At 36.6% G+C, this 17,503-nt stretch overlaps 1 protein-coding gene across 1 annotated transcript; it reads left to right on the top strand.

The window, feature by feature from the left end:
- Nucleotides 1–13,726: 13,726 nt before the first annotated feature.
- Nucleotides 13,727–17,297, top strand: LOC110908201 (CDPK-related protein kinase). Its single transcript, XM_022153108.2, has 11 exons — nucleotides 13,727–14,484; nucleotides 14,723–14,853; nucleotides 14,937–14,978; nucleotides 15,086–15,194; nucleotides 15,285–15,363; nucleotides 15,442–15,738; nucleotides 15,827–15,942; nucleotides 16,036–16,143; nucleotides 16,217–16,279; nucleotides 16,508–16,675; nucleotides 16,753–17,297. The coding sequence occupies exons 1-11, from the start codon at nucleotides 13,957–13,959 to the stop codon at nucleotides 16,894–16,896; spliced, it is 1,785 nt and encodes a 594-aa protein (XP_022008800.1). The 5' UTR covers nucleotides 13,727–13,956; the 3' UTR covers nucleotides 16,897–17,297.
- Nucleotides 17,298–17,503: the final 206 nt, after the last annotated feature.

Genomic DNA, 17,503 nt, shown 5'->3' with positions numbered 1-17,503 from the left:
GGCCCACTGAGCGTGAGATACCATTTCCCTTATGCAGCGGTCAGGTGTATGCCTACACCCCGTGCATAAGACGTGACCATTTTATAATACAATGATGTCAAGGATATCCGGGACATGGTCATTAACCCCTAAAAGCTTTTATTTCAAACAATACAGATCAAACCGGGTTACCTCAATAACTTAATCACAATCCGATTAAATATTCAATACCCGACCAAGCGGTATTATTATACCGTATCCCAAGCCCGTATAGGGAAATAAGTTAAGAGTATTTACCTGAGCTAACTCCTGTCTTAAAATAGCAAGAATAATAACTCAGCCGTATTCACTTAAGTAAGCGTAGGTACAATTTACCGGAAGGCTCTAGTCTGGAACGATGGTATAAATAACCAATTAGAATGCTAACGGGTCTTTAATTAAGCCTAAGCTTAGACCGGTTAGTCTTAAAGAATTGTTACGGTTTAAACGCGTGAAAGGCGAAAACCGTGAATGGAGTGTGATTTTGACCCAACAAGTTTGAAGACTTGTTTCATATGGGTATAACAATCATACTCTGGATTTTGGGGTTAAAACAATATAGTTTGACCCGTTTCGGCTAAATTATGTAAACTAGTTACATAAGCCGAATCGTGCGCGCAATAGGCGCAACGGGTAACCGTGAGAGTCCTACGCTTGTTTCCTAATTCAATATGCCTTAAAGAGGTTGTGGTATCAGTAGGATACCTTCCGTGATGCCCGAAACGAGTTTAAGTTGGTGATACGCCCCGTAGGGGTTTTTCGGTCATTTTAAAGATTTTTAAAGGGTTTTTCGAGTTCTACAGGAAATCTGAGTTTCCCGAATAGTTTATAAAGTCCAAAATACTTTATTTATTACTTAAAATTAGTAGCAACTGGAATCGGGTCAAAAGACCTTATAGAACTCGATTTATGGCCGAAAAGGGCATATTCGGTATTTACCGAATCGTAGCCATAACCGCAGGTTATGAGCAAGGTAAAAATAATTAAAAATCTTTAAAAATCCCAAAATATTATTTTACATCAGCGAGTAAAAGTTTTGGTGTCGAAATCCGGGTTTAGATAGGCGTTATGCTAATTGCGCTATTTAATTACTAAAGTTTCGCAATTTGCGCTAATTGGCATAACTCTTATTCTGGACCTCGGATTGACATGAAATTTTAGGGACATGTTTAGAATTCAGTAACCAAGGTCATGATCCGTTCACATGTCCGAAAATCTCGTTTAAATTTATAAAGGGCGTTACGGTCAACTTTTAAGTAATTAGCGGAAATGCGTAAAAGACTCGGACAAACCACGAACCGGTCACAGAGGGTTATACCATCATGTAACCTGGTCCTAAGAGAGTCCTTAAGGCATATCTACACCTCACTAAAACGGGTCAGAACTGAAGTCAAAGCAAAAGTCAAACTTTTGCGACATTCGGCTCCGAACCGGGTTAATATAGCAAATGGTCGAATCAAACGAGCGTAAACAAGTTTATAAACTTATTATCAGGTTTTATGAATATCAAAACAGGTTTCATATCATTTATATCATAGATTATGCAAGAATCGCTAAGATGGAATTCTGTTGACTTTTTATGCATTCGTTTGACTCGATTTTTGACATAGTTAGAGTGGTGATCGTGGGGAACCCTTTCAGAGGTTTATTACCCACATGAATACCAACTTATAACTACTTTTGATTCGAGGTATGACTGAGCTATTTAGGAGTTATATCGAAGTCAAACCGTAGTTACGACGGTTGAATTTTTAGCTATATACTAAGCAAAAACTAAACTCCAAATGTTCTAAACAACTTACAGAAGTTTGAGCACGATTTAGATGGCTAGAAGAAGTCTTGGGAGCTTCAGAAATGATCAGAGAAGTTGTTTTGAGTTATGATTAAGTTGTGAACTTAATATGGCCTTTTATAGTAGTTTTCACCCCAACTTTTTGACACACAAGTCCCCCAACTATCCACAACCTTCCAACATGAGTTCCTAATGCTTAGGGGTTGTTTAGGGGTCAATCGGAAAGATTTAAATGCATCTCATGGCTTTTAGAAGGCTGAACAGCCAATTTAAGCATGTTTCTGCATCTGGGCGCCTGACGCGGCCCGCATGGAAGATCCCACTTTGTACGCGGGTCACCTGAGTTCAACATCAAACGCGTACAATTTAGGGGGCTCGCGGCCCGCCTCAACTTAACCCTAAACGCAACGCGGCCCGCGAGAGGGTTATTTTTCAAAGATTTTAAATCTTTTGTAATGATGACTAAATCTTGGTAATAATAACAAAATCTTTAGTAATTAATAATGAAATCTTTAGTAATCATTAACTTGCCCTTTCGGGTTTTGAAGGGGTAACTTTGCGATTTGGTCCTTGATTATTTACTGCTAAGGGCCTCGTGTTATTTACTCGCTTAGTTAAGTCCCTGGTTAGTTTATTTAATTATTCTGAAAGCCTTAACTTTCATTATTGACGCTTTTAACCCTCCTCATACGAATTCGATCATAACTTTCTCGTTTTAAAGCGGAACTTCGCAGAATTTATACAGTATTTTCTAGTGAGTGTATAATACTGTTACAAAGCCTTGGGAGCGTTAAAGGGTCACTCAGAGGTATAATTAAACATGTTGACACGGTTAACCCCTGCAGCTTGTAATCTCTCACTTTCTTCCGCGTTTCGCTTCCGTACGATCCATGATTCATTCGTTTGAAGGTATAAGCACTACTTAGGGTTACTATACAGTATATTTACCCTTCGTTGACATTTATAACCCTCGAATTTACATACTTTCAAGGTTTGTCAACTTTAGTCCTTTATTTAATATTTAATGCCACGTGTAAACTTATGACACGTGTTAACACATTATTGGACCCAAAATTTCGAGGTGTTACAGGTTGCAGGTTCAAAAACCTACCCTCCACCATCTTTGTCGCGCCATAGTCAGTTTTTTTTTTTTTTGCATCATCACCGCCGATTCAAAAAGGGACCAGATTCAACATGAACATCATTCAAAAACAGAATATCATTCAAACCCAGATTCAACAGAATCAAAAAGTTCCCAAAAACATCATTCAAACCCAGATTCAACATGAACATCATTCAAACCCAGATTCACCCATCGTTCACCCGCCCACCAACAACCACAAGATCAGAATCAAAGAATCCCAAACCAACATAATCAGAATCAAAGAAACCCCAAACCCAATCAACCCCCAACAACACAAGAAAGTTTGACCCAGTAGCCACCACCCCCAAAAAAACCTCTTCCTTCACCCCCCAAAACCGGCACCACTTCTAGCCATCACTCAATCACCGGCACCACCTCTAGCCACCACTCAAACTCCGGCACCACCGACGTCGATGGCACCGCCGGCACCACCAACATCGGCGGCACCACCGACATCATCATCGCCATTAATCTCTCAGATGAAGAACAAGGCTCATGTGTGGTTTTCCACATCATCATCGCTATTAAATCTCTCAGATAAAGAACAACCAGAAGAACAACAAAAAAAACACAGATTACGACTACCTGGCTGGCGTCGGACGGTGGCGGAGGAGACGGCGGCGGCGGCGACCAAGGTTTAATCTCCAATAAACGAGGGCAGTGATGATGGCGGTGATGATGGCGGTGGTGGTCACTACCCCCAAATCGAAGCGGTGATGATGGCGGCGGTGGTCGCCGGAGTAGGAGTGGGGGGGTCGCCGGAGTAGGAGTGGGATCGCCAGAGTATGAGGGTTCGCCGGAGGAGGCTGAGGGTTTCATCAGTGAAGATGATGAAGATTTCTTCATCATTTAGGAGAGAGATGAAAATGGGGTTTCAAAAATAAAGTTCTGTTATTTGAATATAGGATGAGAGAAGAGAGAGACAATAAAAAGAAGAATTGACATTTCTGGTGGATAATAAAAGAAGAGAGAGAGTGTGAGAGATTAGACATTTGGGGTAAAAGACCAAAACACCCTTTTAGTTGGCATGATATATATATATATAAGGAGCCGCTAAAATAGGAACCACCTCCAGTTGTAAGAACCGCGAGAACCACTCTTAGCCAATCAGAAGAAGGGGTGTTTTAGTCATTTACTCCAAATGTCAAATCTATTATCTCCCATCTCTCATCTCTCCTCTCTCCTCTTTAAAGTTGAAGAACCATCTCTCATCTCTCCTCTCTCCTTTTAGTCTTCATCTTCAACCTCACATATCCCTGCTCCCCATCTCTCTCTCTCTCGTTGACATCCAGCCCCATCTTCAAACCAACCACCACATCGCAACCACAGCCCCCCACCCCCCGTCACACGCTGAAGAACCACCGACCACAGCACCACCGTCTGGTGGTGGTGCGACGGCGGAAACGAGAAAGGAGGGTGGAGTCGAGGAGATGAGAGAGAACGATGGCGTACGGACAATCCAAATCACTTGTAAGTTTTTGAATCTTTGATCTGTTAATCTGTTATTATACTGTTCAGATCTCAATTTACACTCTAATATTTACACTCAGATTCAACTCTGTAGTTTTTTTGCGGTGATTTTCATCAATTTCTTTCAACAGTTCGTTGTATTGTTAGATTTACGCACGATAATTGTTTGAATTCCGATTATGTGTAGTGTTTTAGCGATAATTGTTCGAAATTTTATTTGATTTTTCGTAATTTTTTGTTTATATTGTAGATGCATCTGAATTCTGATGTGTGTTAGGTTAAACATGGAGAGTGATTTGGATTTATGATTTTTATATTGTAGGTGTAAGTATTCTAATATTACTGATTAATAAACTTAATTCTGATTTTTGTTAGTTTTAATATTGTGAAAGTGATTTGGATTGATGATTTTTATGCAGGCAGATGTGGTGTGTGATTTTTGAATTGTAGGTGTGATTATTGTAATAGTGTGATTACTGATTATCTATGCAGTTAATATCGGTGATATCGGTCCCATTAGTGTTTTTGAAGTTTGTACTATAACTTATAAGCATTGTGGGACTAGTTTGGGATCAAAGGTTGTTGCAAGCTTTGTGATGAATATAGACTGGTCATCATCGATATATTTGATGCGGTTCAAGTCGGGTTTCGGTTCGGTCAACAACAATCAACTAGAGGTTGGTTCAAATTACGGTTCGGATCAGTTTTGGGTGGTTCGGGTTCGCGACACGGTCAAAGTCAGTCAAGAAAGTCAACTGGTCAAATCCTAGTCAACGGCAGTCAACTGTCAGGTCAACAGGTCAAACGCTAGTCAAAGATCGTCAAAAGCAGTCCACACGCGACCCGGTAAAGTTAACGACGCGAAAATTAGTTTTAGTATGATATAGTTATTTTTAGATTTAGACTACGCGAATCGAGCTCGACCGATACCTCTAATGTTTATCTATGTTTTAGTTTGTCGAAAATTTATTATATATTGATTGAATCAATTGAAATATTGTTGAATCTTGAAAAATATATCGACACTCATTTGTCGGGATCGACAAAAAACAAAGGAACCTCTGTCCGTTTTGCGTTTTCTGGGTGTGTTCGTGTTGCGTAAAAAAGTTTTTGTAAAAAAATTGTTAAACCGTAAACTTTTTAACGTAAAAAGTTTTACGTAAAATGTAAAAAGTTTTTCGTAACACGTAAAAAGTTTTAGGTAAAATGTAAAACGTAATTTTTTTTAGTAAAACGTAAAAAGTTTTACGTAAAACGTAAAAAACCGGCGCGTAAAACGTAAAAAAACGTTAACGTAAAAAACCGGCGCGTAAAACGTAAAAAACCGGCGCGTTAAACGTAAAAACGTAAAAAACGTTAACGTAAAAAACCGGCACGTAAAACGTAAAAAACCGGCACGTTAAACGTAAAAAACGTTAACGTAAAAAACGGGCGCGTAAAACGTAAAAAAACGTTGACGTAAAAAACCGGGACGTAAAACGCAAAAAACCGGCGTGTAAAACGTAAATAACGTTAACGTAAAAAACCGGCGCGTAAAACGTAAAAAAACGTTAACGTAAAAAACCGGTGCGTAAAAGCAAAAAAACGTTGACGTAAAAAACCGGGACGTAAAACGCAAAAAACCGGCGCGTAAAACGTAAATAACGTTAACGTAAAAAACCGGGACGTAAAACGCAGAAAACTGGCGCGTAAAACGTAAATAACGTTAACGTAAAAAACCGGGGCGTAAAACGTAAAAACGGCACGTTGAAAAAACGACGCGTGAAAAAGCCGGGCGAAAAAACGGCGCGTCAAAAAACGAGGCGTGGAAAGGCCGGGCGTAAAAATCTTAAAAATTACAAAAAATTATAATAAAAATTTGATTTCAAAAAATTGTTTTAAAAAAAATCTGTTTATAAATAAAAAATAATTAAGTTAAAAAACTAATTAATGAATAGGACAAAAAAGGTAATTTAAAATTAATATATATAAAAAGACAAAATAGAGTGATTTTACTTAAATACTCTTTTGGATTATAATATTAAAGACATAATAAGACAAAAAGCTTTTAATATTAATATTAACTACTTTTAATCACATCCATCCATCTAGTTGATCTAAGGGCCAGAAAGTGGTTCTCATGGTTCTTACAACTAGAGGTGGTTTTCATTTTTGCGATCTCCTATATATATATATGATGAGGATCATTACAGACCACTAAATATTGCGAGAACAAAACGAACAACTCTAAAATACTAAATTTTGGGATTTAAAGTACATATTTTTTATATGTTTCTTACATTCATATGTGTATTATATATACATAAAAAAACCAACGATTTTAACCTACACATAGCTTACATACATGTTGGTAATGTAACCTACACATAACCTACATATGTGTAGGTTATACAAAAAGTGAAAATTTTCCATATTTTGTTTTGAATTCTAGTGTAAAAAACAATACATCCTATATTTGTAACACTTTCATTTACTTTTTAGGTTTTTTGGATAGAAAAAATGGGTGATTCATTGTGTTCTGTGTGTTCTCGCAATATTTAGTGTTCTGCATAGAACCTTCCTATATATATATATGTGTGTGTGTGTGTGTGTGTGTATGTATTTTAATTAATTTAAGGGGCGTTAATGGGGGTTAAACCATTTCCTTAGTGTGAGGTGAAGTGAAAGAGGGTCAAGTGGGTGATGTGGCGTCTACGTGCAGTTAAAGGGCGTGAAAGTATACCCCATGGCCTTAGAGTGAGACAAAGTGAAATTGGGAAAAAAGGTTGATGTGACACTTACGTGGAGTTAAGATAGTTTAAAGTATACCCAAAGATTGCCAAAGAATACGCTTGACGTAATCCATGTTTGTTAACATCTAACATAAAGAAGCTCATAAACCTTACTAAGATCATTCGTAATTGTTAATGTCCCCGAATGAGCATTTTCAGGCACATCAGCATCACAATATCCTTTCAAAAAATGTGTAATGGTTAATGACTATAATGCTCTTTCACTCATTATTTTTCATTTTTTTCTTCCTCGTCTGGCGTTATACTGGAAATGTCCATCCCGTTTCATACCCTTATAACGCCTAGAGGGGAGGCGTTGAAGACATTATCAAGCCCCTATAATACCCATTATGCATGGTTGATGAAACAGTGGTTAACCAAGAGAGGTTAATTCACTGGTCTCGTCAAGTAGGGTTAATCCCTTCTTTCCAAGGATCGGTTGCTGGATCGTCCACTGATCTGTCTCCTGCACAAAGAAAACACACAGTGACTCGTAACAAGGAGGATGGGGTGGGTTGTGCTCCTTGTTACCACTCTCCAGTGTGAGCATCAGTAATTTGCTTGAGAGCAAAGTGTGTGATAGTAGTAAGAGTGAGAGAGTTGATAAGCGGTACCTCAAACCTAGTCTGCGATGGGTATATATAGCCGAAGAGCGAAGAAGGGTAATTGAGTGGCTAGACTGACAACGCGCAACCCCTTGCAGGTATGTCAGGCGCGTTGGCCATGGAGGTGACACCACGTCCCACTGTGGCTGTCAGTCTGTGTGCCAGCGTTGCTTACATGTGGGCTGACAGACGACCATCATCAGTGCCACTTGCTGTTTTGGCCACCTGAGTCAAGGTGTCAGTCACAATTGCGTCGTCAATAGGATGTGGTGCTAGGCCGCATCGCTATCTGCGGTAACCGCGGTTGTTTCCACGTCCCTTGCTTTGACAAAGATGTGTATAGGATGCAGTGCCAAGCCGCATCGCTATGTGCGGTAACTGTTGTTGTTACCGCATCCCTTGTCGTGACGAAAACATCCGTTTTCATACACAAGGTAAGTCTTCTCATCACTTGACAGATTGGAATCACCAACTGCGTTCGTGCGTGCCCGCACGGACACAGATAAGTCCTCGCTGGTGGAAGTATTTGATATGGGTGATGATCACTCGCGACTGCTTTAATGCGAAATTTGAGACCATACCCCTTCAATGGTCTAACCGCATAATAAGATCTCTTCATCCATGAAACGATCATTAAAAACGATAAATAAGAACAAGTATGGGAGGTCCCCATGAAACTTTAAAGCTTAACACAACTTGTATTTTAACCTGGTGATGGGGTTCGGGTTAAAGTTTCATATCTACCCGTATCCCTTTGTTGGGGTTTGTAATTTTGTATGATGATTTAAAAGTTTCACAAAGAAAAGTATGATGATTTAAAAGTTTCACAAAGAAAATTTTGTATCACTTTTATTTTATTAAAATTTTATATTTACTATTACATAAAATATTAAAACTTGAAGTTTAAGAATGTTATTATTATTATTATTATTATTATTATTATTATTATTATTAAAACTTGAAGTTTAACTGTGATAAATTATATTAAACAACTTATTAATCAAACCAAAAATTTAAAATAGTATTTAACCTAATTTAAAAAATAATAAAAAAAATCCATTTTGATTTAGAAAGATTTTTTTAACAATAGATAAATCCGTGAAATACACAAGGTTTTTAAAGATATACCATTTTTTTATTATTTGCTATATGAAATTAGATTTATTCAACCCGTACATCACACAAAGTTTTTTTAAATATAATTTTTTATTATTTATATATAAAATTACATTTCTTCCACCCGTGAATACACAAGGTTTTTTCTTAAATATAGTTTTCTTATTGTTTGGTATATAAAATTACATTTATTTAAACCGCACAATAAACGAGGTTCTTAAATATATAACTTTTTTATTATTTAATATATAAAGTTATATTTATTCAACACGTGTAATAAATAAGGTTTTTAAAAATATATTATTTTTTATTTAATATATAAAATTATATTTATTCAACCCGTATAATACACAAGGTTGTAATCTAGTTATATAATAGTAATAAAGTCTTTTTGGTGTTACAACCATACCCCTAAACTAATTTCACCTTAAAACTTTTTCAGTTGCAACACAACTAATACTTCCAGCCCGTAGCACACCTAATAATAGTAACTAGGATCCTATGGCACATGAATATTCCGTGGTAAACACCAAAAATCAAGAAAGATGACAGCTTGGTGTTTAAAAAAAATAATAGAATTTAATAATCTCAACTTTCATCAGTTAGCTGGTAACAGACTCAATTTCAAAAATAACCACTAAAAGTTTTACATTTTGACATTTTGTAAAACATTGGACCTTTGCTAAGAACGTTATAACGTTGATGACGTGTAATAATTTTTTATCTGGAATGATTACATGGCAAGTTGGCTGATTATGTGGGTCTGAACTTAAATATGTGGCATTTACAATTAATAACAGTATCCAAATAATATCCACCCACTACAATCAATACTTTAACACTTCACTACTCTCACAATCATTCAAACAACATATAAATCAAGCCCTAATCCCTAATAAAGGGTGTTGTTAAATATACCCAAAAGTCAACCTTTCAGGAGAGAGAAAGGTGGATAGGAAAGAGAAAAATGTTATCATTAATTACTAAAGCATTAATTACATAGTATTTCTATTTTATTTTTTAATTATTAAATAGAATCATTAGTTTTTAGCTTTTATATTATTTTTTAAGTGAACATAAAGTATTTTTTATACAATCAAACTTTTATGTAATGAATTTTCTTAATCTTTGTTATAACACATAGACTTAGACAAATGTTTTGAATAAATTATTCAACTTTTAAACCAATCAAGTTGAATAGTACTAGAAAAGGTTTCTTTCACTTGATCGGTTCACTTTATTTCAACATGTAAAAAAGTTAATCCATTAAAAAAATTTACATGGCTAATTTAAAATGTAATTTACCTTGACACAAAAAGTTTGTTACGCCAATACATATACACACACATAGGGCTGTAAACGAACCGAACGGACACGAACGAGGCCTTGTTCGTGGTCGTTCGTTAAGGAAATAAATGTGTTCACGAACGGTTCATGGACACTTACCGAACGAGATTTTATGTTCGTGTTCGTTCATTAAGGAAATGAGCGTGCTGAAGTTGCACAAAAGCCCATTAGGCTATTCTTTTCTATGTTTTACACATATGCGCGGGTCATAGATCGACTTGGTTATTCTTTTCTATGTTTTACACATAGGCTCGTGGTCATGTAAGAAACATTTGGCTTTCATCTAATATGATATATAACTAACAGATCCCCCGTCAACGGGTGGTACTTCTAGTTTATATAGATTTAAATAAACGTTATATAAATAACAGGGGCGCGAGCCTAGTCAAGCTCGATATTTAAATCTCGAGCTTGTTTAAATTTACTGATTGAGCTTTATGCGATTTGATCTCCCCGAACGGCTCGACTCATTTACATCTACAAATTCGTTCTGATTGTAACTTTCTGATGCCGCATTTGTTCAGTGTTATTAAACCCGAACCATGATTCCCGTTTCAACTTGCCAGACCGCTTTTCAGAACATTTTCTTGAACATCTCATAAGATCATCAAATAGCCTAAATGGGCTTTTGTGCAACTTCAGCACGCTCATTTCCTTAATGAACGAACACGAACATAAAATCTCGTTCGGTAAGTGTCCATGAACCGTTCGTGAACACATTTATTTCCTTAACGAACGACCACGAACAAGGCCTCGTTCGTGTCCGTTCGGTTCGTTTACAGCCCTATGTGTGTGTATATGTATTGGCGTAACAAACTTTTTGTGTCAAGGTAAATTACATTTTAAATTAGCCATGTAAATTTTTTTAATGGATTAACTTTTTTACATGTTGAAATAAAGTGAACCGATCAAGTGAAAGAAACCTTTTCTAGTACTATTCAACTTGATTGGTTTAAAAGTTGAATAATTTATTCAAAACATTTGTCTAAGTCTGTGTGTTATAACAAAGATTAAGAAAATTCATTACATAAAAGTTTGATTGTATAAAAAATACTTTATGTTCACTTAAAAAATAATATAAAAGCTAAAAACTAATGATTCTATTTAATAATTAAAAAATAAAATAGAAATACTATGTAATTAATGCTTTAGTAATTAATGACAATATTTAATTAGATCTTTTTAGTAAATGAAGATGTTTTTTCACTATTATAAACAAAACCAAATTGTTGAAATAGTAAATTACTATTTAGCCCTGTATTTTTATCGGTTTAACTCTTTCAGTCCAAAAAAATATATTTTAACATATCAGACCCTAAGATTGCATTTTATAACGGTTTTCGCCCCTAACACTAACCATGTTACTATTTTTTGTTGTTGCATTTGATCGTTTATTTATTTTTTTATTTTTTATGATAAGTATAAAAAAGTTGGTTAAGAAAACCGAAGGATATATTTGGTCCAGGTAAAACCGACATTCAGGAACCTCAAGTTAAAAAAAAAACCTCGTGGACGACCAAGCTTGAAGAAATCGCAACAACGGAGTGCCAAAAAGGAATTTTCGCCTTATTAGAGACTCATTATTTATTTATAATTAACTTTTTCACTTTCGTATTTATAATAAAGGGTCTTGATTATTTATTTATTAATATTAATATTAATACTAATAATAGTATAAGACCATGTGTAGTGGTAACAACTTATAATGCCCCCACCATGGGGCATTATCCGACACGTGGCATCTTAGTCAGTGTTGGGGCATTATAGCAAAAGTGGCGTAGTGGGGCATTATGCCAATAACCCCATTCAATCACTAAAAAAAAGGAAAAAAAAAGGTGATTGGCTGGTCAAAGGGTTGAAGATTAAAAAAAAAATGAAAGAAAAGGCCCCTTACTTGGACCAATCTCATTGGCCACCTGCATGTTCAATTTCATCCCTTCGGCGTTTTATTAAACACGCCTGCATGCAAGATTCCAAATTATAACGCCCAAAAACGCTTGATGTAATGGGGGGAGGGGCGTTTCCGGGCGTTTTTTTTCAATTTTTTTTAAAAAAAAGCCCCACTACGGGTGCTCTAACAAAATATAAAAAAGTAACAACAGTATTTTATAAAATAAAATAAGATAAAAAACATTATCATTACTTTTGACTTTATAATAAAACATAATCATTACTTTTTACTTTATAATAAAATAATATAATAAAGTAGTTAATCATTATAAAATCATTACTTACTTTGACTTTTGGGTATATTAATCCTTGTAATGGGTATATTTATCACACCCCCTAATAAAAATCATGCCACGTCATCAATGTTATAACTTTGTTAGCAAAGGTCCAATGTTTTACAAAATGTCAAATGGTGGGACTATCAGTTGTTGTTTTTGAAGTTGGGTCCATTGCTGGCCAACTGGTGAAAGTTTTGATTATTAAATTCCATTATTCCAAAAAAGAATAGGATATTTATATTTTTTTTTTGAAATGAGACAATTTTATAAAACAACGAACATGCTTAAGCAAGATGCTCAAGCATGAATACAGTACAAGGAAGTGAAAAGAAACAGATCACAAAAACACAGCTACAAACTAAAGTCACACCAAGTCTTCCAGTCCATTTTAATCGATGTCGCCCTTGAAGTAACCCACAGAAACGCTAAGGCTTTATGTCTCTCATTCGTTTAAAGGCCTAATACACCTTATTTTTGAAAGTTGTATCGTTTCGAGCCAACCACAGAGACCAACATACAGCGGCCACAACTGAATAAATTGCCTTCTTCCTGTTTTCTGTCATCCAGAGACTCCCAAAGGATATTTATAACATGTCATTTTTCTAGTTCTCGTGTCGCTTTAAGTTTACAATGATTTTTCTCGTAGAATTTAATTCATGATTCTTTTTTTAGCACACGAAAAAGGTAAGCAACCAGGTGTTTTAAAAGATAAATATACCCTTCAGCACAAACACATTGAGATTTTTTTATAGAAACAGGTAAGTCTAAAATGCACATTTAGTTCTGAAATACTTTTTTAACATTTATGATTATAAGGTAGCCCGCCGTGCTGAGGACACTGTCAATTTTGTTTCCGTTTATATTCTCATTTAGGTTGTGAGGTGTGGGTCACTATGCCATTGTCACTTCAGCAAAAAAAGACACAATAGCGCCCGCTTACCATACCGTGGGCGTCATCAAAGGGCGCTATTGAACGAATGTGAATGTAATAGCAACATATATATGTGCGAAGGGAGGACGCCATTAATGACAAGGGAGCTTTATCCCATATCTTCGAAGTATATTTAAAACTATAAAAAAACATACGACCTGGACATATGAATTTTGAAAATACAAGTCAAAAACTAAAATCCACTTTTTAATTCTTCAAAATTCTTTATCATTCGCCCCTAAAACAACAAAGTACCGTTACACTTGCATGCATCCAGTTGAGTTCAATTCAATTTAAAAAAAAAAAAAAAAGAAATCACAAACTTCCAGGAAACTCAACTCAACACCCCTCTCCCCTTTCCTTTTATCAGATCTCCATCAAATATCCCCCCACTTTCTCTATCTACCTCAACACTTTCTCTCTCTACCCACCACCCAACACAACACAATGCTGCATCACAGCTAGAGTCTTAAGTCTTCCCTCTGTCACCATTTTCCTGTTTGGGGACTTACCAAATTACCATAATACCCCCAAATGGGTGGCTGCACCTCCAAACCCACTTCCGGTCACTACACCATAGATGATAATAATATTCCAGTAGTTAGAACCGATGATGACGATAGTAAAGTAGCCGAAACGACGTCGGATAAGAACCTGAACCCACCAAAGTCCCCATTTTTTCCGTTTTACAGCCCCAGTCCTGGCCGGAACTGGTTCTCCAAAAAATCATCTCCGGCGAAGTCTCCGGCGCCGAATGCGACGCCGAGGAGGTTTTTCCGGCGACCCTTTCCGCCGCCGTCGCCGGCGAAGCATATTAAGTCGCTGTTGGCGCGGCGGCAGGGGTCGGTGAAGCCGAACGAGGCGGCGATACCTGAAGGGGATGAAGTTGAAGGGGTTTCTGGGTTGGATAAGAGTTTTGGGTTTTTGAAGAATTTTGGGGGGAAATTTGAGGTGGGTGAGGAGGTTGGAAGAGGGCATTTTGGGTATACTTGTAAAGCTAAGTTTAAGAAAGGGGAGCTTAAGGGTCAAGATGTTGCAGTCAAAGTTATTCCAAAGTCAAAGGTTTGTGAATTTGAATTTGAATTTGAATGTGTTTTGTTATGTTATAGATTGTGTGTTATGATCTGTGTGTTGTGGTGATAGATCTAAAGTTGGTTAGATCATGTAAAGTTATAAACATTAGTCAAAGGTTTTTTAATTTGAATTTTTTAGTTAAATTGATGTCTGTATCAGGCTGTTAAAGATCGAAGATCGGTTCGTTGAAGATGTTTTTAATTTGTGTTTGAATGTGTTTATGTAGATGACAACAGCCATAGCTATTGAAGATGTGAGAAGGGAGGTGAAGATATTGAGAGCTTTGACAGGACATAATAACTTAGTGAAGTTTTACGACGCGTATGAAGATCATGAAAAAGTCTATGTTGTTATGGAGTATGTGCTGCAGTTAAAAAAAATACCTTTTTTTTATCGTTTTCTTAGTTGTTCTGCGACTTAAATTTGTCGAATTGATTTAGGTTATGTGAAGGAGGGGAGCTCTTAGATAGAATACTTTCAAGGTAATATCTTTATTGCATTTGAGTCAAAGTTTTAAGTATCGCGGTTGTGTGAAATTTTGATCAATACTAAATTGATAAATGATCTGAGTCCGGAATTTGTTTTCCAGAGGAGGGAAATACTCGGAAGATGATGCTAAATCCGTATTGACACAAATACTAAGCGTTGTTGCGTTTTGTCACCTTCAAGGTGTTGTTCACCGGGACTTGAAACCAGAGGTGACAGCTTTGCTAGTCTAAAAATTTAGATAACTCAGGTTTTATCTTTTGTACAGTTTCTTGTTTAACCGTTTTTAATAATTGCATCAGAATTTCTTGTTTACGTCCAAGGATGAAAATTCACCGCTTAAGGCCATAGATTTCGGTTTGTCAGACTTCGTGAAGCCTGGTACTCCCCCTCTCTCTCTCTCTCTACATATACATACATGTTATATATGTATTGATTTTGTGTATTAATGGTATTCAGATGAAAGGCTTAATGATATAGTGGGCAGCGCGTATTATGTGGCACCTGAAGTTCTTCATAGATCATACAGTACAGAGGCAGATGTATGGAGTATTGGTGTTATTGCATATATTCTTCTGTGTGGCAGCCGACCTTTCTGGGCTCGATCCGAATCCGGGATTTTTCGGGCTGTTTTGAAAACCGACCCGAGTTTTGATGAAGTACCCTGGCCCACGCTATCATCCGAGGCCAAAGATTTTGTCAAACGTTTATTAATTAAAGATCCAAGGAAAAGATTGACGGCTGCTCAAGCCCTCAGTAAGCGTCATTAGTTCATTTCCTTTTTCTCGCTAAAAAGACGGTGAATTTGTAAATCTTGAATTAATTATGATATGATGTGGAGCAGGTCATCCATGGATTAGAAGTAAGGCCATTGAAGTGAAAGTGCCTCTTGATATATCTATATTAAGACTCATGAAGAACTATATGCGTTCTTCTGCTCTTCGTAAAGCTGCTTTACGGGTGGGTTGTTGGGATTTGTTATTAATCCATGTTCAAGATTTTTTTTTTAGCCAACTGGTGTTCAACGTAGTTGTTTTTGTTATTAATTTGCAGGCTTTATCGAAGACGTTGACCATAGATGAGCTGTTTTATCTAAAGGAGCAGTTTTCTTTGTTGGAACCGAGCAAAAGCGGAACCATAAACATGGAAAATATAAAAGCGGTGAGTAACCAGTGCAATTGTAAGCGTTTTATTGTTACAATTAAAAATTGAAGTTTCTCATGAACCTTCTCAGGCCTTGACGAAACATGCTACAGATGCCATGAAGGAGTCACGAGTCCATGATTTCCTAGCATCGGTACGCCATTTCATATATCCCCTTAAAACTTGGTATAATATCACAGTATCAAATATACAATTTTCAGATTTATAACGTTTATACCCTTACCTTAATGCTTGCATTGAGGATACGGGAGTAAATTTGATATTAGTTTTTTTTTGATCGGGTAAATATGATATTTAGACAAGTTTTTAATCGTATATATGAAACTGCTCCTTATCAGGTTTATTTATATGTGAATTGCAGCTTAGCGCGCTTCAATACCGAAGAATGGATTTCGAGGAGTTTTGTGCAGCTTCCGTTAACATTTATCAGCTCGAGTCTCTCGATAGATGGGAACAACATGCTCGTTGTGCCTATGAACTATTTGAAAAAGATGGAAACCGAGCCATAATGATTGAAGAACTCGCTTCCGTTAGTTAACTTGCCATTTTCTAAAACCTAATTATCTCAAGATATTGCTTAAACTTATGTTTTATTAACTTGTTCAGGAACTCGGTCTCAGCTCATCGGTCCCAGTACATGCAGTCCTTAATGACTGGATCCGACACACTGACGGAAAGCTCAGTTTCCTTGGATTTGTGAAATTATTACATGGTGTCTCGAGTCGGGCCCCTGCTAATAAACCTCAATAACACATGTTTATGGGGTCGGCATGGTGTAAAGACGATCCGGTCGAATTTATGTTTGCATTTGAAGTTAAAAGTGGGAGATACATCCTTTTATACATCATTTTTCTGACTAGAAAAACAATGTATGCAATTGCCATTGTATCTGTACTGTATCAGCATCGTCGTCATCATCATTAGAAGTTGCATGTTCAAATCAACTATGGGCGCAACTTTCAACCCTCTTTGCACCAGTGACATATGATAATAGGATACGGATGGTGTTTTCACCTTTCGGTAACTTGGTGATGGCGAGTAAGTCGTTTATACTAACTTGTACTTTGTCCATTAAAGGTTGTACTTTGCTTCGGGCAATGCCGAATCTTGATTAGTTATTATATATACTGTGACATCTTGCATTCCTTCAATTGTACTCCACTTAGCCCATGAACCAACGTAAATCACACATAATAATGGACTACTGGTCCCTGGCAATCATCAACCATAGGACCAGAATTGCAGAAGGTACCTTTAATAAACATTAATAATGGATGGAGGCTAAGGGTATACGGTGTGGTAGTCGGCAAAGGGCGGCAAACGGGTTTGCCGATCGGCAAACACCGCCGCCGACCCG

Source organism: Helianthus annuus, chromosome 9, assembly GCF_002127325.2.
Source record: "Helianthus annuus cultivar XRQ/B chromosome 9, HanXRQr2.0-SUNRISE, whole genome shotgun sequence".
Lineage (NCBI taxonomy): Eukaryota > Viridiplantae > Streptophyta > Magnoliopsida > Asterales > Asteraceae > Helianthus > Helianthus annuus.
Note: the sequence above shows the minus strand (reverse complement) of the source record. Positions and strands in the feature narration are given on the sequence as shown.

Excerpts from the sequence above, each read along its gene's own strand:
- LOC110908201 (XM_022153108.2), top strand. The coding sequence starts at position 13,957 with ATGGGTGGCTGCACCTCCAAACCCACTTCCGGTCACTACACCATAGAT. Across the intron at positions 15,195-15,284 it reads ACCGGGACTTGAAACCAGAG|AATTTCTTGTTTACGTCCAA; the intron begins GTGACAGCTTTG and ends TAATTGCATCAG. Across the intron at positions 16,676-16,752 it reads TGATTGAAGAACTCGCTTCC|GAACTCGGTCTCAGCTCATC; the intron begins GTTAGTTAACTT and ends TAACTTGTTCAG.